Raw genomic sequence first — 26,635 nt, forward strand, 5'->3', positions numbered from 1 at the left:
ATGCCCTCTCTGTGTCCATGGGTGTGGGGAAAGATGCAACCGCTCCCACCAGGCCAGGCTGCCCCCACACCCAGGGCCAGAGGTGGCTGGAGGAACAGGACTCAGCCTCACTGAAGGGAGCAAGAGAATGGGTCAGCAAGTGCCTCCTGATTTCTCGTGGTGAAGCCGAGCTCTCTGTCACTCCTGCTGCCAGGAGAGCACTTGGCAAGCAGAGAGATAAGCCCCAGCAGTGCAGACAAGGACTGGAGAAAAACAGGAGTTAATATCAGGCAATTGCAAACACAATAGTGGGATACACGTGCTGGACTACAGCCTGACAGATAACGAAAGAAATCTCATAGTCCACCCACGCTGATAAAACTTCAGCTGGAACAACTGCAGCCCTGTCTGGGCACTGCCCTTCTAAGGAAACACAGAGCAATTGAAAAGTACACAGAGGAAAGCAAGGGCTGGAAAACAACCTAGCCCAAAGGCTGAGGAAATAGAGTCACTTAATCTTAACTGGGTGAAGGATGTGAAGGGGAGAGAGGAAGTTTTCAAATACATAAAAAGCTGTTGTACAGAGGAAAGGAATAATCTGTTCTCTGTTGCCATGGTAAATGGGATAACTGGTAATGAGCTTACATCACAGAAAAGGAGAAATTTAGGTCACTTGCTAGGAAAAACAAGGCCGGTAAGACTAGCAAAAAACCAATATAGGTCACAAGGGGTGAGCCAGCCTTCACACCAGGAGGTCTGTAAGGGCAAAAGTGTAAGCAAATACCATAAATGACAAAAGCAGAATTGGTTCCTTAAATCCTCCTGAGATAACTGCTAGAAATCACCTTTCAACCATTTCTCCACCATCCCTGTTGTGAATGGACACCAAGAGGAGAAAAACATCCTCACCTGCTGAAAGGAGGGAAAGGTTGACTCTGGCTCCCTCTCTTATATGAATACAAAAAGAACAGATAGGAGACCCTATGCACTCTGCAAACACAAGGCAAAATAAGGCATCATTTTGGCCTTTTCTGTCTAAGCTGCAGCACAAGCAAATCCATCAGGGTAACAGTAACTACTGCTACCTGACACAAAGAAAGGAGCTGTCCCCTTTTCTTCACAAGATCCTGTCAGGAGGCTGATCTGCCAGCGCACAAATAGATCTGCAGTGACTGCAGAGAGCAGAAACAGATGGTCCCAGCTCTTTTTCAGTGCTAGAAACACAGGCTGTTGCTGGCAGGCCCTGCTGAAGCCAGTGGGAGTAGATGGTGGTTCACCAGGGGCCTGCTGAAAAGGATGAACAGAAGAGATCTGCTTTTTGACACCCAAGGAGCCCTGGAACAGGGAGGGATGGCCAAATGGCTGGAAACACTTGACCATCTCGAAAACAGCACAAACAGACAGATGGGCAGACAGGGAGGATGAGCTGGGCAGCACAGGGCAGCGGGGCAGAAAGAACACAAGATGAACACAGGAAGAACTGGTTGGCTTCATGTAGTCAGAGAGAGCTCTCAATAACACTCTCCCTGTAAGACTCCCCCTTCAGCAGTGGTTGTGATTATCAAAGATGCAACATACCCTGAGAGAGAAAGGGACAGCCTTGAAACAAAGTGGACAAACCAGGATGTTGAGGCTTTAACCTCACCCTGGGGAGAGGTTCATACAGTCTGAAGACATGACATCACACAAGGCAAGGGTAGCATTCAGAGACAAAGGTTTAATTTCATGTCAGCAACACAAAGAAGCAATTATCACAATTACAAATATTTGCTCGTATAAGGCTCAGAAATTGGGAAGGGGTGGGACGGGTGGAGAGAGGAAGCTAGCAACAGCTTTACCCCTCCCCAAAATACTAGTGAGTGACATGAGTTCACAAGCCATGGGAGATCCCAAACACTGTGCTGTAATCCCACAGTGCATTGCACTGGCACCAGGCTTTTCCATGATCAAAATGATCAGTTATGTGGAGCTGATTTGGACGTGCTAAAGATGCAGCTCAAAGGGCTTGGAGACCAGGCTGCTGTTGTGAAACAAGAGCTAGGGTGGTTCATGCCATTCCCACCTCCTGGGGGCACTGGCTTACCATACTGCAAGGACCACTCAAAAAATGTCAAAAGACGATTATCCCTGATTGAGCTACTGCTCCCATCTTTATTAAACCCCAAGAGGTGTGGGAAAAGGCAAGCCATGAGCAGAGAAAGACATGGACTACACACTATAGCTTTGGTGACTTCATGTAAGTTTGGTTGTTCATGTGCTTCATTGGATTTTTGTGACAGCTTCATGGATGGACTTGGCCACATAGTCCAGGTTCTTGGTAGTTAGACCACACATGTTGATGCGCCCACTAGCCATTAGGTAGATGTGTTTTTCCTTGATCATGTACTCCACCTGCTTAGCTGGGGAAACAATTGGACATCAGGTCAGAGCAGTGACCCACAGCTCAGAAAAGCCCCAAGAACTGGTCAGGGATGCTTGAATCTTTAACAACAGTTCAAGCAACTGGCCACCTAAAATACTATGTGATGCTTCATCCCTCCCCAGCCACAGAAGCAGTGACGCCAAAACTCCAGTGACACTGAGAGATTCCTGCTAGGACTGCTTCAGCCCAGTTCACCCACAGCAAAACTGTCCCCACCCAATCCTCCCTTCAACAGGCCACTCGATACTTACGGTTCAGCCCTGTGAAGCTGAACATGCCGATCTGCTCTGTGATGTGGTTCCAGGTGCCTGGGGTGCCGAGGGCCTCCAGTCGAGACCGGAGCTCTGAGCGCATCAGCAAGACCCGATCTGCCATTGTCTTCACGTTGCCCTTCCTGCAGCAGGCAGGAAGCAGAGCATGAGGATGGGCACCCATCTGGTTTGAAGCCATCTGGCCAAGCCTGACACTCAGGGAGACAGCTTCCCTCCCTTCCCTCTCCCACCAGGCCTGGCAACACGTACCACTCATCAAAGAGCTGTGGGGAAGAAAGTGTAGTTGCCACAATGCGCGCTCCCTGGGAGGGAGGGTTGGACCAAGTGGTGCGCACAATCTTCTCCATCTGGGACAGCACACGCTGCACATTGTCCGCATCCTTCCCCACCACAGTCAGGTTCCCTACACGTTCATCTGTGGACAAGCCAAGAGATGTGAGCCGTTGGTTCCACACGTCGTGGCAAAGCAGAGAATTCCCCACCCCTCACTCAGCATGCCAGCCCCATCTGTCTGGGTATGATGCTACTGGGCCAGCTTACTGCCAGACACTCACTGTAGAGCCCAAAGTTCTTGGAAAACGACTGTGCACAGAAGAGCTCAAAGCCCTCGGAGACAAAGTATCGCACAGCCCAGGCATCCTTGTCCAGGCTGCCAGAGGCAAACCCTTGGTACGCCGAGTCGAAGAATGGAAACAGGCTCCGGCGCTGCAAGGAGGAACAGTGTTAGAGGGAAATCCCCTCCCCACAAGCTCTCTTTTACCCCCACAGTACCCGTAGGAGGGGAAAATGACCATTCAGTTTCTGTGTGAATTCGAAGGAAACATGGTCCAGCAACACCAGACTGAAATACTTTCCTTCTACTCCAGTAAAAGAATAGAAATACTAAAGTGGTCAATAAAAGTCAATGCAGGAGAAAACTGCATTTGAAGACACAAGAAGTGCACCACTTCATATGCTACTATCTAGCACCTGCCTGCAGATAGTCTTTCCAGCAGGAGAAATCTCACTATGGTCCATTCCACAGAGCATGGAAACAAGAACTTGGCAGCAAAACAAGAACTGCAGTGCATCTCTCCTCTGAGCACAACCAGCATTCTGTTGTCCACCTCTGCCTTCAACACCAGCCTTGTGGGACTCTTCCAGCTTCTGCCACACCTCATCCCATTCCCCCAAAGCCCATTTCAGATGCAAATGCTGTGGCTGGCTCAAGAGCTATTTGTCCCCTCAGCACTGCTTTAGCCCCAGCAGCAGCCCATACCTTCATGACAGCAGCAATCTGTTTCCACTGCTCAGGAGTAGGGTCTGTGCCCGTTGGGTTGTGTGCACAGGCATGGAGGATGAAAATGGAGGACTCTGGGGCGCTCTGAGGAGAGAACACATCTTGGTCACACACACACATGGACAAGAGCGAGAACCCACAGCACAGGGAGAGGCCTGGAGCTGCTCTGGGCAACAATAGCCTCTTGTGCAGTGATCCACTTCCCAGCACAGCACATCAGAGCCTAGCCAGCTGCAGATACTGGCAGTACAGCACCAAGCTCAGCCCATCCCGTGCTAGTTTTACTCACCTCCATGTCATTCAGCAGCCCCTGGAGATCCAGACCCCTCTTGGCAGCATCCCAGTAGTGATAGGTTCTAATATCTTTGAAGCCAGCATCCATAAACACAGAATTGTGGTTCTCTGAGGAAAATAATAACTTCTCAGAAAAGCACGCCCTGTCTCCAGTGAGTTGCCTTCTCCAGCCCCAGCATCTCCCATTACACACATGAGAAGGTCCCTCCCTCAGTGCCCAAGGCCCCTGAAGGAGCAGGGCTGTGCCTCCCTCACTCGCTGACCCACAGGGCTCCCTGAGAGCAGCACTCACCCCAGGATGGAGCTGAGACATAGACGGGGGTGGCCGTGTTGTTGTTGCCATTGTACCAGCGCCTCAGGAACTCTGCTCCGATCCGCAGAGCACCCGTCCCGCCCAGGGACTGAACACTTCCAACCTGCAGCAGAGACACTTGCCAGCACTGTCCCCACAGGTCAGCACCACTGTCAGTGCACAGAAAGCAGAGGTGCTTGCAAGAGTGAGACAGGATCCCAAAAGTGTCCCCTGGGGTCAGCCCAGTCAGAATGCCATCCCCTTCCAGTGGTCTTCAACCTTCTTCAGTGCTCAGGCCCATCCTGACAACTTCTACCAATATAAATAGACTCCAGCCATTCCTGTTACATTTTGGCACAGAACATTTCCAGCCAGTAGTTTATTTCAGGAAAGGTGGTATATTATCTGACTTGGGTTTCCTGGGGGGGAAACTATCAAAAGATTAAGGAAAACACAGAGTCCAGTCACAGGTCGTGTTCGGTTTTTCTCTAAAACCACAACCACTTGCACAAACAGTTTCAAGTGCATGGGTTCATCAAGTAAGCTACAATCAAGAAAGACCATGTTTGAGAAGTCCCCAAATCCTACCAAAATGCAGGACTTCTACACATCCATGCTCTTCTACTCAATCTGCTGTAGAAACACCGCAGGGATCCCAGTGCTCCTCATCCCCACATACCCGGTTCTCCTTGATGGCAGGGCTGTCATCACCCAGGGCGATCCGGGAGGCGTTGGCCCGGAACTCGGGCAGGCCCAGGATGGGCAGATATTCGTGGTTCAGGCTGTTGTCGTTGGCGATCATCTGCTCCACCTTCTTCACCACCGGCAGGACCCATGGCTGCCCCTCGTCCGTGCGGTAGGCTGCGGGAAGGGAGAGCCGTCCTTACTGCACCGCGGGGACGCTGCGCCGCCCGGCTCCCCGACCGCCGTGCCCGGGACACCGAGGACGGCGCCGGGCTGCCCCACGACCTTGACACCCGCTGGACCTCGCTGCCCGCCCGCTCCCAGCGTCCGGCCGGGCGCCCGCCGCGGCCCGGTGACCTTTGGGGCTCGGGGGCCGCCGCCGCCGCCCGGCCGCTGCAGCAGGGGCGGAAGCCCCCGCAAGGACAACGGCGGGCCCGTCCTGCAGGAAACGGGCCCGCCGAGCGGGACCGAGCTACGGACTCACCGCCCACGCCGAGGTTGACCTTCCGCGAGTCGCCGTCCTCCCGGAAATCCGCCGTGAGCTTGAAGACGGCGACAGGTGGGGCGCGGGGGACGGCGGCGAAGATGGAGGCGGCCATGGCGGCGCAGGCACGGCGGTCCGGTCCGCTCCGGTTCGGAACGGGCGGCGCGCGGCGCTGGAGGAGACGCTCACCTTCACCGGCGGGGCGGGGCCGCCGGCGGCCGCGACCAATCAGCGCGCCGCGCCCGGCCCCGCCCCCGCCGCCAGCCAATGGCGGCCCCGCCTCGTCCCGGGCGGCGCGCGGGCTGCCAGTGGCGGCGGGAGCGCGCCCGGTGACGCGGGGACGCGGGCACCGCCCATGGCCGGCCGAGCCCCCGGGCCGCCGCTCCGCCCTGCGCGGGGCCGGGACCGCGGGGCCAGCCGGGTTGCGGCGCCCGGTGCTGCGGGACTCCCGCAGCTGCACACGTGGCAGGGCGGTCCCGGGGTGCAATGCCCCGTGCAGCACGGGGTGCTGCGGGGGATGCCGTACCCAAGGCAGCGCTGCGCTGGGGCACTGCTCGGGGTGCAGTGCTCGGGGTGCAGTGCTTGGGGTGCAGTGCTCGGGGGTGCAGTGCTCGGGGTCACGGCACGGTCCCCGTAGGGCACCCGGGGCTGCAGATCAGCCCTGGAGCGCAAAGCAGGGGTGAACGCAGCCCCGGGGTGCTGTGCCCGGGGTGCAGGATGGTGCTGGCTTGCGAGGCTCGGAGGGTGCGGGAAGGTGTCGGGGACCGTGCCCAGGTGTGACGGGTCCGGGCGGGGTGCCCGAGGGGCGGGGACATCCCAGGGCCCGCAGTGACGGGATGCAGGGTGCGGGACGGGGACCGCTCCGAGGACAGTGGGTGTTTCCAAAGGCACTTCCCTGATTCACAGCCACCTGCGGGTCAGACGCTATGGGCTTACCCCCGAAAACCTCCCAGCCCCGGGGAAACCCCAGGGTCATCTGTGAGGGTCTGCACTACCACTGCTTGGCTCGGGACATGGCACTGATCCTTGGGGTCTTCCTCGCAGCGCCTCGCTGCCCGACTCCACTCCCTTGGCGCAGGCACAGCGCATCCCACGATGTCCCCGGGCCGCTGCGCCTCCTCCGGGGGGACCCCCGGGGCTCCTGGGCGCGGCGGTGCCGGGCGGTGCCGGCAGGGGGCAGAGCCGGCCCGCGCATCCCGAGCGGATCCCAATGCTGATCCCAATGCTGGTCCTAATGCTGATCCCAATGCTGATCCCAATGCTGATCCCAATGCGGATCCCAATGCTGGTCCTAATGCTGATCCCAATGCTGATCCCAATGCTGATCCCAATGCTGATCCCGCCGCCCATCCCGCAACATCCGCGGGAAGCGGCACCCACGGCTCCGGCCCGGCCTGGGGATGCTCGAACATCCCACCCATGGCTGGACTCACAACTTCCCGGGAGAGGGAACGGTGCCTCCCGGCGCATGGCCGGCTCCGTTAGGAACCTGCCACCTATCTCGAAGGGTTTTTGAAGTTTATGAGAATCCACCCGCAACCCTGCTACATCAGGGAAAGGCTTTGAGGGAAACGGGAAGGACACCGACAATAACAGCCCCGACAGTGTCTCACACACACACACACACACACACACACACGCGCCCCTCCTTTCATGACATACAACATGGGGGTACAGGACGGGAAAGGCCATACTGTCCCCAAATATTTTTGCAGACAACCAGCGTTACACACTCCCTTTGTTAACCCAGCCAAGATCCCTCTGAAAACCAGTTTGGCTCCTTGCCCCCCTCCCATGCCCAAGGTGGCTCCACAGCCCAGCTGCCCAGGAGGGAGCCCAGGGGCACAGCCCTCATCTCCCCTGGCTCTGGGCAGCACCTGGAAGAACTGCCCAGTGCACTTTCTGCTTAGCATGAGAGTGGGGAAGAACAGAGCTGTCTGTTGACACAGTAGTGTGCCAACATTTCGGCCTTCAGAGAAAACAGAGTAATGGGAAAGGCAGAGGAGCAGCACAGCAGGCCTAGACCAAAGCTATGGCCCCGGTGGCATTTTTAGTCCAATTTGGGCAAAATTTAATTCAGGGCTTGAGAAAAAGCTGCATGGAAAACCCAAATGGGCTTCAGATCTATCTCTGCAATAGCTGTGAACCTCTAAACACCTGACCTGGCCAAGCTGCTGTCAGGGCATCCAAACCTTAACCCTAACCCTACCCTTAAACCTAACCTTATCCTTAAGTATAGCCCTAATCTTAACTCTAATCCTAATTGGACGAAGAACTCTTGGGTTTCCCAAGGATTCTGCTAAATGAGAGGTCCTGCAGTGCTGGGCAAGGAAGCAGCTGATGAAAATGAGGGCATCAGAGGGATCTGGGGGTAGCCCACTGCAAGGGTGAGTCATGTTTTCGGCTCACAAATAGTAAAGCACTGCACAAGTGGAATGCTGCAATGGGAAAAACAGAGGCTGCTTAAAGCATCCTATTTCTGGAGCAGACAGAAGTGCTAGGGAGTCCCCAGACTATCAGGCTCTCACTGCACTTACTGGTTTCTAATCCTACCACTTTCCAAAGAGCACTGGGATACTTGGGGACATGGCCAAGTGCTTTCCCAGTGCAGAACAGGGAAGTCACAAAGGAACAGGGGTGCTGCCTGCCAAGCTGGCTGCACCAAGCTGCTGCCTGGGACTGCCAGAGCAGGCTGAGCAGTGCTCGTTGCAGGAAAAAATGCAGTTTCCCCAAATCAGCACTGTTTTGTTCCCCTTCCTCAGGAGCTCCTGGGCAGTGTGAGCTCAGTGCAGCCAGTCTGGTGCAAACTGTCTGTGCCGCTGCCTGTGCCTGCGAGCCGGGGTCGCTGACAGCACCAGCAGGAACACCAGGTATCACCAGCAGGAACACCAGGTAACACCAGCAGGAGTTACCTGCCAGTGCGCTTGGTGCCTCTGGCTCAGCCGGTGTCCCGTGCCCTTGACAGCAGAGTGGGACTCTGCTGGGAAGAGATGCAAGAGTGAGACAATAAGAGACAAAGCAGCAGGCTGTCGGGCCCCCGAGCTGGGTGGCTTTGCGTTAGCAAGATCCCTCTGGCCCTGAGCTTTCATCTCCTCAGCCTACACAAAGGGTGCCACCAACACTTATGTAAAAGCAGGAGGAACATGGGAGCCAGCCCTGAGGCATCCCTCCCTTCATCTCCTGCCTTGGACTGACAGCCAGCAATGACCTGCCACTCAGTGGGAAAGCTTGCGCACCTTACACAGAGCGAAGAAGCCCCCGGGCACGCACGGCCGTGCCGCATGCAGACAGGGCCCCCCGCACTCAGCTCCTCCTGGGAGCCACGGGCAGGGGGGCTCAGCAGCCAGCCCGGCTCCTGCAGAGCTCAGCCTGTTGCAGGGATACAGGGACCACTGGGGACCAGGTGATGGCCTCCCCACACCATCAAGCCTCACGTGGTCTTGGGAAAAAGCCCTTTTTATGAGGGTGAGCTCCACTGATCCCATCCCATTCCCTCCCTCTCGCAGAATTCACCCTCACACCCCTCTGGCCTCTGCCTCATCCCCTCCAGAGTGCCCTGCCCAGTACTGGGCCACTGTCAATCCTGGAATCACAGCATGGGTTTAGCAGCCTGCCCATCCCAGTCTGAGGCTGGGTGCAGGCAGTGTGTGGCACGGAGCAGAGCTGAGGCTGTCCCCAGCGGGTGCCGTGCGGGGGCTGTTTTCCCAGCATCCTCCAAATACAGATGTTTTCTCAGTGCAGGATCCAGACAGAGGAGGGTAAAATGTTTTCATTCCAAGCTCCGAAGGTCAGGTCATGGTTTGTCTAAATGGCTTTTGTTGCTGTAATTATCAGATTAGCTGATCTCTGGCAGTGCATTTAGGGGCAGCTACATTAGCTGTGGATCCTGACCCCTCCACTGCCACCCTGCCCAGCTGGGACAGTGGATTTGCAATTGAGCAGTGGGGATTTGGGATGTCATGAGAGCCAAATGAAATACTCATGATTAATTTTGAGCTGATACCCAACTGGACCCTGGCCCAGGAGCAGGCAGCACATTTGAGGAAGACAGCAGCAAGGCTCCTTGACCTCAGAGCTTACAGTGATGCTGAGCTGGGCCTGATCCTTCCCTCCCACTCCAGCCTGCAATGCACAGCAGCCATGCAGCCGTGTCCCAGGCACCTGCCTGCTGCTGTGGCTGATGCTCAGCATGCAGATACCGGATGGGGGCATTTGTGGTGCCTTCCCTCGCTCGGAGCTGGTGGTGCTTGCAGGCACCAAACCTAGGGGAGGGCAGTCCAGAACCTCACAGTGTGCCTGGCATGTGGGAGCCTCGGGTCTGTGCCTGGCTGCAGGGTGCTGTGAGGCTGGGCAGCCCCCAGCAGCCGGCAAGGCACAGGAATAGGAGCGTGAGATACCAGGCGAGACACAGAGCATGACGGAGACATGAGAGAGCAGGCTGAGGGGCAGATAAAAAGGGATCAGGAGTTTCCGGCCCCCGCCAGCCCCTTGCCGGGTCCATGGGTCCATCTGTCAGCGCCTGCAAGTGCTGATGGCATCGGGCCCTGGTGGCAGCCGGGGCTGCAGGTCCTGCCGGGGGCACCGTCAGGGGGTGGGACGGGGCCCTGCCACTGCCTCCCCGCTGCACCGGGGCACCGACAGCAGCCGGGACCCCGGGATGAGCCCTGCACAGCTCCCTGAGCTGAGCTCCCAGCCATGCTACCCTGCAGCACCTACCTGCTGTCCTCCTGCCCCACCAGCCCTGCACACACAGATAGGGAGTGCCAGAGCTTTCACACGCTGGCACAAAATATTCGGTTCCCACTCTGCTGAACCACGGATCAACACCTGGGTGCTCAGAGCTGTCTGCTCACTCACCATGCCTGTGGCAGCCCCCCGCCCCTTCCTTCTCTCTCACCTGCTGTGGGTGGGAGAAACAGAAGATTCCCTTGAGCAAAACAGAAGCTCTATCATGAAATAAATCAAAACCAGAAAAGATTTTATTTTTTCTCCATAAAACAACTTATTTAAAATGTGGCTTCACTGCATTTCAGTTTCCGAAGTTTTATAATGCTAGAGCACAGCACCCCACTGAATTAATGCTTCTGGAGCAGAATATCTATGTCTTCTCTTCCAAAGAATATTTAAATCCCCTCAAATGCTTCAACAACAAAATTTTTCCTATAACCATCATGTTCCTACAGAAAGTTTTGGATTCAGAAAAACATACAGAAAAAAAAATAGTGAAAGCTATGTTCCTGGTATTTTGGTATTTGTCCTAATTGCCACCATGACAGAACTTGGTTAGCTCAAAGTCCATCTTTGCTTCCAGCTCAAAGCCAGAGAGCAACCCAAGGCAGCAAGGACAAAGTCTGTGCACCCCAAAAAGCAGCCTATCCACCTACCTAATCAGGCTCAAACCTCTCTTGCCATTGCAGCTTCTTGGGCACAGCCAGAGGTTTGCTATTTCTGTAAAACCCATTAGTTCTGGGGTTCCAGGAATCCTAGCTTGGTTTACGGACCACTTATGGCCATGCTTCCCTATTCCATGCATACTCATTCCCACAGGCACACAGGAGTTTCCCCTAATTTTTCCTTTTGCATCAGCACCTGGTGGCAGATGTCGGAGAACTGTCCCATGGACTGTGACCTGCTCAGGTACCCTGGTGCACTGAAGGTGTTTTCCTAACGGTGTGGAAGACCAGTGGGGGAAAGGACTGACATTTCTATGTCAAGGCATGGCCAGGACAGCAAAGGAAATGCATTTTGGGACATCTGACATGAGGAGATAGGTGCCATTCCCAAAGGCAGCAAACCACCCGGCCAAGCCTCTGCCCTCTCAGCAATGAGCCTGGTTCAAGCGCTGGGACAGAGACGCTGGGTGTGTTGCAGGGAGCTGCTCTGCCATGGTGTACCCAGGCTGCTGGACAGCTGTGGAGCTGTGCCCATGGGACTGAGGCAACTGCAGCACAGCTGCTCCCAGCTGGACCCCTCTGGACAGGGTGTCCCCCAGCACAGCCAGGACAAGCACAAGAAAAGGGAGTCCAGCTCTCTTGCAGGGAGCCCAGCGCTGCGGGTAGCTTCTGGACCTTGGTGTAGGAGCAGATTTACTGAAAACAATTTATTTAATATCAAAAATAATTTCTTACAGCGTTTCAGCTGGCGTCAGCCAAGCGCTTACTCACCCGGGAATTCAAACAAAGGCAGGGCTGGCGCCCAGCCAGGGGGTCGGGCGCTGGGTGGTCGTGTCCATCCCGGCCTTGGACCCGCCTCTGGGTCACTTGCGGGCTTGTGGCATGATGTCTCCATTTATTTATTGGAAATGTTTGAACAGGAAATGCTAATGGTTTGGGTTTGTGGAGACAGCTGGAGGGGTCCGGACGGAGCTGCTGAGAAGGGGAGGGTGCACTGGGACAGGGCAGGCCGGCAGAGAAGGGGGAATCAGTGCTGCCACCGCGGATTTGTCCCCTGTGTTTGTGGTGAAGAGCCCAGCGGGAGGTGAGAGCAGGCAGGGCTCTGCCAGCTCTGCTGCCTCCTCCTGCACCGCTGCCTGCATCCCACCCTGCCGGGTGGTGAAGGAGGAACAGCAACCGCAGGGCATGGCACATCGCATCCCATCGCCGGCCTGCTGGGTGTCCATTAGCGTGGGAGAGATGTGAAAGTGCTGCCTCCCCCTGCAAGGGGGTCGAGAGGTTCCTATGCAAGCCCGGCTCTGGAGCGGGGCTGTTCCTGCATTTGCTGATAACAGCGGAGGTAAAGCCTGACCCAGGAAAGCAGGCAAGATCCGCAGAGATAAACTCCCCGAAGCAAGACAAAGGCACTGACCTCCTCACTGCAGGAGCTGCCGCATTCCCACAAGCACAGCAACAATTGCCCAGGACCTGCACCCAGCCCCACTGGTCAGCCACCGGGAAAGGCCCCTGCAGCAGCCAGGAACACCTCTTGCCAGGATCACTGCACAGAAACCACAGCTTGGGGTTCTTAACCAAATCTCCTGTCCATACCATTTGTCTGAGCAGTGAGAGCAAAGAGCTTGCTGTCACTGCTGCTCCTCATTCAGCATCTTGGCCCTGCTGCATTGCACAGCCAGAGGGATGTTGTACAAGCAACCCTTTATATTTCCTTCCACACACTTTTATCTGCACATTTGCAGTACAAACAGGCTTTAAGTTGAATTCCCAAACACAGCCGAGGGTCTTAAGCGCTCAGTGGTGGAATTCAGGTGTGAGTGCCTGGAGCCCCGCACACCGGAGCACACCCAGGGTACTGAACTGCAGCGTGAGCTCAGCTCTGTCTGCCCCTGCCCTGCCCGGGTCCCACCCATGGACCAGGAGGCTGGAGCCTGCGTGGCATTTCCCCGTGTCAGGGCTGCCCCAAGACAGCATCAGCTGAAAAAGGCAGAGGCACTTAATGGGATTTGCAGAAACACAGCTCAGTTACACACCATACGCCTGTTGTCTCAGGCATGTTTTTAAAATCTTTTATCTCTGCATCATTACAACACTGATCTACATTTGAAAAGAATCCCTTCGGTTCCCTACCTCTGAAATGAGGATAACTATCCTTCACCTCATAGCAAGGTTATGAGGATAAACAGATTAAAGACTGTGATATTGTTGCAAAGAAGGTTAAACAAGCCCTGTGACAGACAGCCCAGGGGCAGGGACCAGCATCAGAGCCATGCACAGCGTAAGCCGCCGACCCACGTCTGCACCATGCTAATGACCCCAAAATCCCAGCGACAGGTTTGCCACTGTCTGCCTTCCCAGGACGCAGTCCCCAGCCAGCTGAAAGCCTGCAGAGGGGACAGTGCCCCAGCCCGGGGTGTGCACCTGTGCCCTGAGCCTGAGGGAGTGCAGGGGGAGCAGGGGCTGGGAGGGGCTCATTAGTACCACAAAGTTGCAAAAGGACATCAGAGATCCAGGCGCAGAAACAAGGGCCTGTGGGCAGTAGGGTGCAGCAGGGCAGTTGTTCCCTCTGCACATCCCTCTTCACAGCCTCAGAACAGGGCAACCCTCTTCTACTGCCCACAGTCCTGCCAATCCCTATCCCTCTGAGTGCCCTGGGCTGGCAGGGGGACAGTGGAGAGATGTGCACCTTCTGCAGAAAGAGCTGGTGGGGGAGAGGATGAGCCAGACAATTACTGTCTGGAAAGTCTCACCCGGATCCCTAGTAAAATAATGGCACAAATATTAAGAAAAGGAGCTCTGTAACATCTAGAGGATAATGAAACCACTGAGCTATAAGCAGGATGGGATTTGTAAATAAAGGGCTGTGCCAAAAACAACAAGCCCTCCATAATTGTTTTGGATAGAAGGACAAGATTACTGCGGGAAGGGGACTCGGCGGATGTCATGAGAGAGACCTGGAAGCACCGGGTCTCTCCTCCTGCCTGGCCATTAGAGTCTCTGGCATGTTTGGGCAGGTTAAAGGAGGCTGAGTTGTGCAAAAGATACCCCTGATGGCATGGACTGGCACTGGGAACATACCTGCAGCTGGACAACTGCATTCCCCCAGCCTGTCACTTGTCAGACCAGCACTGCAGCAGGTACTCCACACTTTGGCCACCTCTGAGCTGCCAGGAGACAGCAAGGCTAAACCTGAGTCCCCATCCCAAATAAGTCACTTCCGCCACCACATCTCACAAGGCTGGGACCCGTGCAGTGCAGGAACAAGCCAGCTGGAACGGTCCATGGAGTGGTAGAATGAGAAATAAAACCAAGTAAATCCAGGAAGCTGGAAAGTAATGGTGGCACCTTCCATGATATTCCCCAGGTTTGGACAAAAGTCTGTCTTTTGTGAACATTAAATTGGCATGTTCTGCAGGGCTGCAGGGTTCCTGGCGCTCTCAAGTATCAGTTTTTGGCCAGACATTCAGGAAATGTGCATGCACCTCCTTGCAACCAGCCCTTTGAAATGCTGCTGTAAAAGCACACGTAAGCACCACCAGTCATTGCACTGCACAGGCCAAACTCGTCCAGTGTAGACATTTGCACTGAAGGAAAAGCAGAAGCCTGGCCAAAATGCACCTGAATTTTTGTACCAGGGCCTGGGTCTCTGCAGCAGCTTGGCGGTGCCGGGCTGGGTCCTGCGCTCGCCGAGCTGCGTGCGGCTCGCAGGGCAACGCAACGCTCCCAAACCAAAGATGAAATGCACCATATATGGTGAAGGTATTGCTAGCCCATAGCTTCTTCCTAGGATCTTCTGAGGAAATCCTGCCTGAAAATGGGGAGGTTTGACTGTGTCTCAAGCAGGGCCTTGAACTGCCCACAGGACCAAAAGGAATGGCTCCAAAGAAACAGGGAGCACTGAGGTGCCAGACCCTTGGGTATCTGTGAGGTGCCTGACAATATTCTGGTTAACTATTTGTCTTAATTAATATGGACTTGCCCACCCATTGCCTACATCCTGACTGGTCTCCAGAAGTTGTTCTCTACAGGGAGATGTTGCTGCAATGGTCTCAGCACTGTCTCCAGGTACCCAGTGCAGGCACAGGCCAGCTCAGAGCTGGCACCAGTTCACTGCTGCCAGCCTTGGCTGCAGCCCTACAAGTCACAGAAAAGATGGAGTGCCTGGTTGTGGGTTTTGACTGAGCAGAATGCCCAAGCTGGATGTGTTAGCAGATAAAGTGGGCTATCCTTCTGGAGGGCAGGGGCTAACAGAAGACTCTGGATCTGGCAGGGTCAGGCTGGTTTGAGGTCCTGAGGGTGAGCAGCTGGATGTGAGCTCAATGCTGGGACCACATGGTAAATGCAGTCCTGGGCACCAGAGCTGGGAGTGCAGCAAATGGGAGTTGTGAGGCAGTGCTCTGTGCAGCAGAGGGTGGGATGCTAACCCTGAGACACTGTGACTAGGCTGGTGACCTGCTTTAAAAAGATCCAGATGAAATGAGAGATGTAAATGTGATTTCCCACCCCCTCCATATTTCCCACAGCATCCTTGCAGACAGTGGAGAGGTATGGGCTGGAAGGGGGAAGACTCAAGGTGGCCTGAAAACTGACTGAAGTGATGGAATCTGCATCTTCAGACATTTCCAAAATTCATGGATCGAGGCCCAACCAGCGGGCTGCACTGCCAGAGTTCCTGAGGCCAAAATTATTCTGTGAAATGAGAGTGCAGAAAACAGGCGCAGAAAAGACACAATTGCAGGAGAACGCACCCCACAGTGGCAGAATCAAGTTCAACCTGTTTTCTTCTTAAAAAAGCTCAAGAAATTTGACTGCTATGCACAAGTACTCTCACAGTAAGAAAATACCATGTGCTAACATCTTTTTATTCCAGCCAAAAAAGGCAGAACAAGAATCAATGGTTGAAAATTAAAAGCCAGACAACCCTGCATAAGAAATACGACATACATTTACTGAGCAATGCTGATTAGCTGCTGGATTAACCATCAGTGATTAAATAAGACCAAACCATGAACTCCCCTTGCGCCTCCAGACCAGATGATTCTGTGCATTAGTGAAACCCCAGGTTATTTGGATCCAGAAACAGTAACAAGACAAGGCAGTCAGGGAGATCAGCATAGGTGATCTAATGACTAACTCTGATCTTAAACATCGTGAGTAAAAATACATCACATTACTAACACACCTAGAAAATTTCCCATTGCACAAACTCAGCGTAAACAACTGGACACTTGACATCTGCAAACCCACGGATGCAGGGGGTGACAGTTGCTACTCCTGTTTTAGAAACAGAAAAACACCCAGCCCACGGACGACCTGCAGGGGCATTGAGACAGACTGAAACCAGAAGTGAGGCACGAGCTTGGAACACCAGGAGTCGATCAGCAGGCAAATTCACAAGAGACTGAATCCTGGGTCTGCCCCAGGATGCTTCTTGTGTATTAGACATGTGGCCTGTTGGGTGGGGAAGAAATGGTCCCTCTGCACAGGGCTTTGGTGCTGGAGTGTGAAAAACAGAGGCAACTGCTCTGCTCTTTTGAAGACCTAAAACCCAATCTCGACACTTTGGGGGACTGCACCAGGCATATGGACCATTCCAGGAAAAGTAAGATCAGAGTGATGTACAGAAACAGGGGGAAATTTGGATAGGAAAAAAAATGGTTAGGAGTAAATACTACCAAAAAAAAAAAAAAGCAAGAAAGAAAAAAAAAAAAGAAAAAAAAAGCTAATGGAAACATTCACAGGTGAAGCAAAACACACCTGGCAAGGACCAGTCCTGAATAGACTGGCCACAGGCAAAATTATCTTCCCTCTTTTTAGTATCTGTAGTCACAGAATTATAAAAAATAAGCCTGGAAGGCCCTTGAAAGGTCACCTAGCCTGTCTGCCTGCCCCCAAACAAATCAAACCCTTCCTGGTGGAGCTTTTGTCTAAACTGTTCCTAAAAGAAGCCTCTAGTGGTGACGACGGCTCCCAGGAAAAACAAGTTTTAATCCCTTTTACCGCAATCATTGCAGGGTGAGTCTATGGCTTCTTCTTCTACCCACCTGAAAACAAGGAATAGCCCATTATCTCATACTTTGTAGCAGGGCTTTATGCATTTAAAGACTTTTATCTTACTTCCCTGTAGTCTTTGTGTTGTGATACTAAGCTACCCTTCAGCCTTCTCCAGTATGTCATGTTTTCTGAATTTCTGATCTTGTTCTTCCCTGGGCTTTCTCCAAGAACAGCTACTTGAAATGCTGAGCCCCAAGTGGGATTCCAGTGCTGAGCCTGACACTCTTTAAATGCAGCAGGACCACATCAGGTGTCTTACAAACACCTTGTTCTTATGTCCTGGTCTGATTTTGCTCTCCTCACTTGGGCTGCTGCTGTCTCACGCTCCTTGCAGGACCCACTGTCACCTCCAGCTACTTTCCCACAGAGCAACCTGACTCATCCCCAGCCAGTGCCTGCAATGTTGATTTTCCCCAACTCACAGAACAGCCTTATATTTGTTCTTATCAACAGGTTTATTTCAGGTTTCTTCACTTTCTCAAGAAAATTGTTCTTGCAGACTGGTGCTGCAGGTGAAGATCACTGATGAAAGCACTGACTACCCCAAACCAAGACCAGGCCCTGTCTGAGGGATGAGCATGGGAAACTGCCCTTCCAATACCTTTTCCCAGCCAGCTGTGCTCTCACGTAGCCACACACTCACCTGGACCACATTTCTCCATTACTCACAAGAATTCAAGAATGTCACGTGGAAATGGGACTAACTCCTGTGAAAGTCAAGATTTAGCACATCTTGTCTTTCCTATGTCAGCCAGCACAGAACTCCTCAGGTAGAAAATTTGGTTAATTCAGCTCCAAGCTAATGGCCAAAGCTGTCACTGGTTTGTTATCTCTGCTCTCATGTTGTGTCACTTAATGATGTATTTGCCTGTCTTTAGTCTGTTTATGATCTGTTTATGTCAAAGGTCCCCTTTTCCTTTACTTCTGCACCCCTGGTCTTGAGTAAAGCTCAGGAACTTGGAAAGCCACAAAGACTCATTTGGGAAAAAAAAATGGGAGGGAAAAGAAATGCTCAACAACAACTACATCCTCAGAACTCACATGTTTATCCAAATTCATCTGAACCTTCTGGGGACAGTGACTTTTTAGGGTAAAATGAAAACAAGTTCAAGTGAGTTTTCCATCCCTGCAACAGTACAGTTATTCCAGCCAATCTGAGACAATTTTCCAAGAAGATTTCCTGCAACCTCACAGTGATTAAAGGAAATAACTGTGAATAAAGGGACATTCTTCAAAGTCAATGAAGGAGCCACAAACTGTACATTCTCACAGCGGGCCGGAAAGCGCCGGCGCGAGGTGGATTTTGCGGTGTGTGGCCCCCCAGAAGGAAGAGGGTGGGCTGCCACTCCATCCCTCTTCCCCAGTCAGGGGTTGTGACCGGGCTTCTCCCGGAGCAGGCGGTCAGGGAACAGGGCACCCAGGTTCTCCATGCTTGAGGCCAAAAGGCTTGGCCCCACAAGCTGTGGCTCCCCAGCTCCAGGTGGGAATTGGACAGTTTGGGGACAGGTGCCAAGGGGCAAGAGCCCAGTGAGCCTCTCAAAGAGGGTCATGCTAAGAGCAGCATGCCACCACGGCTGCCTCGTGCCACAACCCTCTTCCCACAAACCTCCCCATGCCTCACTTGGCCTGAATCAACCCCTCAGTGCCTTTGCTTGAGGTTAACATGGCAATGTGAAAAACTCGCTCGGGCAGAGGCGAGAGCACTCTGCTGCACTGCTGGGCTAGTGGGGTCCTGCCGTGGCCACCCCATCACTGGGGCCAGACTGGGACCAGCCAGGTAGGGAGCAGCCTGCACTCCAAATGGCCGGGCAAGGGCACTCTTTAAAGGCCACCTTCTTAGCTAAAACAAAGAGAAGGGGGTAAAGAGGAAGGGAGAGGAGCTGGGGAGAAAGGTGAGAGGGGCTCCCTGGCAGCCTGAACAGACATGCTTCAGTTGATGCTGCGTAATAAGGGAATTAGCTAATGAGCTTACTGCAGCACAGGACAAGTCCTTTAGAAATATCACGGCCACCTGGGGAGGCTTGCAGAGGAGCCAGGCGGCCTTAATCTGCAGTGCTGGAAAGACAAGCCCCCTCTGCCCCTCCCCAGCCCTGCTTCCCCCTGGACAGCGTGTGTCCCGGGGTGCCAGCGAGGGCTGACACCAACCCACAGGAATTGGGCATGAAAAGGAGAGTAAAGAGCGGGCTTTAAAAAAAATCAACAAACCAGCCCATGCTCACAGCTGATCTCAGCCACCCGTGCAGTGGGGCTGGGGCTGCGCAGGGACAGCGCGATCCCACTGCCCCCGGACAGACAGCACCTCCCAGACTGCCAGCACGAGGGGCTCCAGAGGATGGACTGCCCTTCCCTGCACCGGCAGCTGTGACGGATATGTCAGACAAAACCAAATAACTCCAAAATACCGACTGGGAGGTTTTTTGCCAGTCGTCCAAATACAGCCTTATAAAATCTGAGGCGAACGCAAATTCAGATGTAAGAGCCTTTGAATGCGCTAATTTGAAGGGAAAAGTGGGTGAGAGAATCCGATGTTGAAAGTCACTTAGAACAATGCAAACATTAAATATACAAATACTCATCAAATACTTATTTAGGAAGTGGCTTTACACAGCGAACAGGCGGAGTTGAAAAAAAATTTATTTGCTGATAAATATTGAACTCATTGAGGAATTTGGGCATGTGGCAGTATTTGCATGAATTAGAACGGGGAAGTATGAAAGCATCAAAGACACAACACTCCTCCAGTGAAAAAAGGGACAAGCAAAACCCTCAGCCAAAAATAAGGCTCCACTTTAAAATTACTCCTACACTAGTGAAGACCGGATCCAACACATGTAGTCACTGGAAAAATGTAAATTTATCATTTTTTTATTATGCTGAGGTAGAATTATTATTAATGATGTAGAAAATAAATTATAAAACTTACACTTAGTCTGTAAAAAAAAGCTTAAAATCTTCTTGCTCAAAAAGAATTAGATTGACAACTATTCTACAGAAACCAATTTCATTTAACGTTTCAGTGGGATATTTTGAAACAACTTTTTCCTTTCGGTTTTCTAAAGCAGAAGGCTGTTTGAAATTTGAAAGCATTGTGTTTTCAGGTTTTCCCTATCGTCTTTTTCTCTGCTGCCCTGAAGCTGCCTCATGATGGCTGACATTCATGCTGGATTTCCTTCTCTTTTCTGATCCTTTATTCCCTACTCCAAACTTTACAAAATTTTAGCATTCTTGTAGAAGAAAAAAGGAAAAACCCTAAATGCAGTATCGCTTCCTCAGCCATTGAAGAGTTGTAAGAATAAAAGTAATAGAAGAAAGAAGAAAAAATTGTCAACATTTAAATATTTTTCCAGCTGTAGTAGAAACAATTATGCCTGCTCAGAAAATGGTGGTACCTGCAGCAAAATGATCCTTGATATTTTTTCGTGAAGATTTTTTTCTGAAATACTTTAATTGTTTTGGGGTTGTTTTTTTGTTTGTTTGTCTGTTTGTTTGGGGTTTTGGGGGGTTTTTTGGTTTGTTTTTTGGTTTTTATTTTTTGAGTTTGGTTTGGTTTGGGTTTTTTGGGGGGGTTGGGTTTTGGGGTTTTTTTTGTTTGTTTGTTTTTCAGTTTTTTTGTTTTGTGGCTGGGTTTTTTAATTTGTTGGTTTTTTGGGGGTTTTTTTGGTTTTTTTTTTTTTTGTGATAGGGAAAAAATCAGGGTCTTTTTATCTGGGTTTCTGCTTTCTGATTAGTCATGATTATAAGGCTCTGGGGTCCCAACCCACCTAGGGGATTCAGCTCCCACGCTGCCGGCTGGGGAGTGAAAACTCTTGTCTGCTGCACCAGCAGCAGCAGCTTCTCCTGCAGCCAGACCCTCCAGCAGAAGGGATGACACCAGTGGCAGCGTGGTTGCAGGGCTCAGAGGTGACAGGAGCCGTGGGGATGGCCCCATGCTGTGGCAGCAGCAGGTGTGTGGGGCTGCAGACACCCTGGCCCCACGCTGGGGGAGATGCCAGTGCTGGGCACAGCAGCCCCACACACCTGCAGAACTGCCACAGCTGGCGTTTGGGAAGGAGGGTGGGATATTCCCTTGCCTTTCCAGCTGGCCCCACTGCCCCAGCTCTGAGTGCAGCACAGCGAGTATGCCCCACGCAGGGTCCATGGCCGCAGGAATCACCCACGGTGAGCTGGGGCAGTGACCTCAGCCCCTCTCTCTCTCAGGGTCCTTCCACAGCTCCCTGCTCCTCTGAGTGTCCACTGTGGCACCGAGGGCGGGGGACTGTCACTCCACAGACGTGAAACAATAGTCATTATTTATTTTCCAAATAAATCAGCGGGTCCTGCAGGAGAAGGGCTGGAAATCGGCGAGTTTAGATTAGACCCTCCCCAAACCCCGGCCGGGCCTTGAGCCGCTGTCAGGGCTGCAGAGAAACAGCAGCGAACTCTCACGCAAATGGCCTATAAAAAAGGCCCCTGTCAAAGGCACCTTGACCTGGAGGCTCGCTGTGGTGCTGAGCTCCCCGTGGCCCTCCCCTCCCCGGGCCGCGCTCCCCTCGCATGATGTATTTCCCCTGCCTTTTTTAGAGCTGCATTATGTTAGCTCCAGGAAACAGCCTCTTCCTTCTTATAAACACAGCCCTGGGTTACTGACCAGCGGCCCTGCCACTCCACAGCCACTCTCTGTCCATCCATCACACCTCGCTGTCACCCTGGCAACATATCTCTTGGACCGGTCCGGCTCCAGGGATGGGAGAGGCAGGAGGGGGGGATAAGGGGGGGTCACATACACAGAGCACAATTCCAGCCTGCTGACTAATTCCCTGGAAACCCTGGGGCTGCACAATGAGAAAGCCTTTCCGAGGGTTTCTCGAGCGTTACTGGAAGGTCAGATGAAGGTCAGCGCAAGGACACGGCTCCTACTTTCCCCACCGTCAGCAAGGGCGGGTGCGCGGGGCGGACATGGGTGAGCCACGGGGTGCCACGGGTGCACGCTGGGAGGGATGTTTGGAGAAGGGAGCCTGGGCCCAGGCGGCCCTGGGATGTGGCACAGAGCCCACTGGCCACTGCTGGGCGCAGGGAATGTGCCTGGGACGGGGCTGGCGGGGTGTCCAGGCAGCCAGACAGGCGTCAGTGCTTCCAGTGGGACAGGGCATGGCCACTGGTGTGGCCTTTTGCCACCCGGCAAGGGAGGGATGAGAAGGGAAGAACTACTCATGCGAACTCCCACCACCTTTGCTATGGCCCCAGCACCTGCAAACTGCTGTCCTGACACAGCATTGCTGCACGGGTCATTCCCAGTGCAGGATGGATCCTGGGGAGAGCACCAGGATGGGTCTTGGGGAGAGCATCCCAGACATGCCTGGATGGATACCCATGGTCTCCAGCGTGCTGGGACAGCAACAGACAGGGACAAGACAGGAACCATACCAAGAGATCCATGTTGCCTTGTCAGTGTGGCACAGGGACGTACTTTGGCTGGGCCTTTGAGCCATCCAGCCTCTTGGATGCATGGCTGAAGCACAGCAACCACAGCAGGAGGGGTCCAGCCATGTCCTGGGTGGAACACCACCCCTCTCCATCCCCACCTGCTTGTCCTTCACGTTAAGCCATTGTCTCCAAGAGGAAATGCCATTTAAAGGCAGGTATTTTAAAAGAAATGGGAGATCTCTACTCTGAACAACACAGCACTTCACTTCTACCCGTTCCCTACGTAAAACCGGGAGTCAGGTTTACATAGGGATAAAACAAAAAAGGCAATGCTTTTAAGGACAGATCTTCACAAACCCAAACCAAAGCCCCATGAGGGCAAATCCTTTCTAATCCATGCTCTCCTCAGAGGTGTAAGTGGAGTGGAAGGGTACAAGGGGGGATTTAAATCTGGAAAACAGTTCCCCATCTCTTTGGTCTGGCAAAGGGCCCACTGATAGACTAAAAACAAGTTTGCAGAGAAGCCTGTGTGGGATAATCCAGCTCTGGCCCCTGAGGGGATGAGAACAATTAGGAGTCCTCTCTCAAGTCTCCACTCCAAGATACAAAAACAGTTTACAGTTTGGTCCAGAGTTGTTGTTAGAAAGTTCTGAATCATCAGGATACACTAACAATTTCTGCACAGTAATTGCCAGGATAATTCATTAGGCCGACTCAGAGATAAACTATTAACAGAAAGTTTCAAACTCCTACCTGCATTCCCGTGTGCAGGACACAGGGCTGCCCTATTTATACAGCAGCTGTTGGTGAGGATCGGGTTCAGGAGGGAACCACATGAGCAGCCACGGCTAAATACAAAAAGTATTTCAAAGGAAAAAAAAAGATTGGGTGTTTATTAGACACGTGCAGGCCAAGCACATGCACTGCCACTAACCTTTCCAGGCATGGTAATCGCCAGGGAGCAGTTTGCCTTCACTGTCACTGACCACGCCACACTCCCCAGGCACAGCAACCACTCTACCTTCTAGAGAAGAACCCACCACAGCATTGGAAACTGGCCTGGTCTGGCCTCTGGAAAGATAGTGCAAAATGTCTTTGGGCTGAGCCTGACAGGTTTTTCTCTCATATTTACCCAGAAGAGATAGAAATTATGAGCTTCCCCAGCCTCATTTTCCTTCTTAGCCACCCTGTTGCATGAGAGAGGATATTTGTGTCCAATCCTCCTGAGCTGGTCAGCAGCAATTACAGTTGAGAAAATAAAACAGTGCAACAGCCACTGGCTGGGGGTGCCCTTCAGAGCAAATGTCAGCCCCACAGACAAATGCCAGCAGAGCTGAGGAATGCCACCACACAGAGGCCCGTGCACTGCGCTATGCATCTGCTCAGACAAGGCTGAAGCATAATTTCTGCCAAAGCTGGCTCCGCATCCTTTTTCAGCTCAAAAACCCTGAAACCACCCTGGCAAATGCAGAGCTGTGTACCATTTTCTGCACAGATTTGCCAGCTGCGGGGTAGCCATGTCCAGGATGGCTTCATCTGCATGGGAACAGCCAGAGGAATCTTGATTAAGCAGGGAGAGAAGTGGAGACTGGCTGCCAGGCAGATGCCCTAAACAAGAGTAACTTATCAGCTCTGTTTCCAAGATGAGACATCTGTCACCACCTTGCAGAGAGCCAGCCCAGCCACTTGCTCCTCACCAGCATGCCTGTACAGAAGCACAAGGGCTTTCCTCTCCCCGAAGGAAGCCATAGAAATAGCCACAGTATAACTTGCAAAATTTCTTCTGGAAAATACTTGCTTGGGCTAAGAAAAGCATTACACCCAGAATGCTTTGGGGGACAGTGCTGGACAGGAGCAGGAGCCAGCATGCAGCTGCATTCCCAGCCCCCAGTGCTTGCCAGCGAGCCGGCCCCAGCGGCAGCACAGGAGGTCCCCATCCCGGAGGAACACCAAGTGCTGCGGACAGCAAGGAACCATTCCACCAGCACACACGCAGCAAACCCGACACGGCTAATCCCTCCAGTTTATTATGTAATAAAACGCTTTCCAGACCTGTTAAAATTTAATTGGTTTAATCTTAATTGTTCCATTTTCTGTGGCACATGCAAACACAGAGCCTGACCCTGCCACTCTCGTGTGAACTGTCCCGCGGGCTGTGGTGGGAGCAGGATGAAACCTGCTGACCTCAGCGGGATTACGTGCATGAATCAGAGCAGCAGGCCTGGGCTCGGAGCTGAGATCCAGCACTGGGCAGGTCGCCAGCACAAGGCCCAGGGTCCACTTAGGCTCCACTTAAGCGCTATGGGATGCAAGTGGTACGCAGGCCTGTGGATGCAAGCGGTGAGCAAGCCTCGTGCTGGGCCTCTGCTGAAGGATGAATTTGGGCTCAGCTTCTCAACCTCATGGACACAAACACACAGCAATGGCTTCTGAGACATGGAGCAAAGGTACTCCCAGCAAGGCTGTGGGGTGCTCCACCAACAGGGCGGTGTACGTGTGCCTGCAGCAGTGTCCTCCTCCCGCTGCTGCACGGGGACCCTCTCATCGCACGGTCACTAACTGTGATTTATGACAGCTCCAGAGGAAGAGGTGTTTTGCTACCCTCTGCACGTCCACAGTCATGGGGCTGTGTTGTACAGCAGGGTAGCTTTGTGAAGCCTGGATATCCTTTGTGCACAAGAGATGCCAAATAAAAGCAGGCAGGAGGGGGTCCTTGGCACTATCTTGCACTGCCTTAGATGAAGGGTGACCTTTACCTGCTCCTGCAAATTGGCTCTCACCAAGCTCAACATGTCAGCCTCAGTATCAGAGACCCACATGCACTGAAATCAAGGGCAACCTCCCATTTGGTGTACAAGCCTACTGAGTTCCCCTGGCTGCAATGGGCAGCACCCTCGCATTTCCTGCTCCTGTCCGTTCAAAATGCTGAACACTGAATGTTTCACACAGCTACTGGTATCCCTCAAACCAACTTCCCACCTTGAAAACATATGTGTAGAATGCTAGAATCTGGTTCTGACCTTTAGAAAACGTATTTATTTTTCACTAAGGCTTTGTTTCAGGATGTAGCTCCAAGCCATGCACCCCTGTAAGAACTGTGAAGCAAAAGTAAGTGAGTCAATGTCAATGGAGCAAAAAAGTACTGAAGAAAAAAGCAGATATTTGCAGCTATATACTTCTCATGAAAATGGGCATTAGTTGGTTGGTTCTTGGCCAAACAAAGCCAGCTGGTTCTGAGGATTCGGAGAGATGCAGACAGGTGTGAAGTGACAGACCCAAGTGAACAGGATGGTCTAGGCACTGCCCGGGCACAGATGGGACACAGCAGAGGGAGATGGAGACAGCCTGTTGCTGGGTGAGCATGCTGCATCCCCTGCCTGGACCAGGCTCCGCTGCCTGCAGAAGCCCTCTTCTCTCCTGAGGAATACAGAGAACGGTTTTTTTCAGAGCTGTAAAAAAGAGCCGTTCTTGTGTAAGAGGTAGGGCAGGGATAAACGCCATCCTTTCCCCCGGGAGCCGTGACCAGGCGGGCACACTCAGGGAGTGGGTCTGGGCTGGGAGCTGCCGGCGGAGCCACCCCGTGTGCGCTCCTCACGGAGCCCCTCAGGGCGCGCCCGCTGGGCACCGTGAGCGGCGCCGAGGCTGCGTGCGAAGAGAGCCGGACCCGGGAGAGGGCGAAGCGCCGTGCGCCGTGCCGTGCCGGATCGGACCGGACAGGACCGCGCGGTCCGCAGCCGGCAGGTGGTGACCGAGCCGAGCGGAGCCGGTGCGGGCTGCACGGGGCCGGCCCCAGCGGCAGCCCCGGCGGCGGCTCGCTGCTCCAAGACCCGCCGCTTCTCCGCGTCGCGTCGCCAGCCCCGCCGTGCGGGGGCGTCCCCGGCGCGCTGCGGTTCTCACATAAATCAGGACCGAACTCCTGGGAAAGGGCCATCCTTCACCGGGCGCTGCTGACAGAGAACGAGAACCAGACGGGCCCTGAGATAAACCACGGCGCGCAGCGTTTACACAAGGGCAGGCTCTGTGTAAATAGAGCCGGGCGCGGGGGCAGCTCCCGGCGGCGCGGGTCCGCTCCGGCTGCGGCC

At 53.4% G+C, this 26,635-nt stretch overlaps 1 protein-coding gene across 1 annotated transcript; it reads right to left on the reverse strand.

The window, feature by feature from the left end:
• Positions 1-1,676: 1,676 nt before the first annotated feature.
• GOT1 (glutamic-oxaloacetic transaminase 1) lies at positions 1,677-5,915 on the reverse strand. Its single transcript, XM_033066701.1, has 9 exons — positions 5,707-5,915; positions 5,218-5,399; positions 4,539-4,662; positions 4,242-4,354; positions 3,932-4,036; positions 3,228-3,378; positions 2,923-3,088; positions 2,653-2,795; positions 1,677-2,378 (listed from the first exon to the last, which is right to left on the reverse strand). The coding sequence occupies exons 1-9, from the start codon at positions 5,819-5,821 to the stop codon at positions 2,239-2,241; spliced, it is 1,239 nt and encodes a 412-aa protein (XP_032922592.1). The 5' UTR covers positions 5,822-5,915; the 3' UTR covers positions 1,677-2,238.
• Between the last annotated feature and the right edge of the window lie 20,720 nt (positions 5,916-26,635).

This window comes from Catharus ustulatus, chromosome 8 (genome assembly GCF_009819885.2).
Source record: "Catharus ustulatus isolate bCatUst1 chromosome 8, bCatUst1.pri.v2, whole genome shotgun sequence".
Taxonomy (NCBI): Eukaryota; Metazoa; Chordata; class Aves; order Passeriformes; family Turdidae; genus Catharus; species Catharus ustulatus.

Coding starts and splice junctions, on each gene's coding strand:
- GOT1 (XM_033066701.1), bottom strand. CDS start 5,821: ATGGCCGCCTCCATCTTCGCCGCCGTCCCCCGCGCCCCACCTGTCGCC. Junction 4,663..5,217: donor CTGCCATCAAGGAGAACCGG/GTATGTGGGGAT, acceptor TCTCTGCTGCAG/GTTGGAAGTGTTCAGTCCCT. Junction 3,379..3,931: donor AGATTGCTGCTGTCATGAAG/GTATGGGCTGCT, acceptor TCCTCCTTGCAG/CGCCGGAGCCTGTTTCCATT.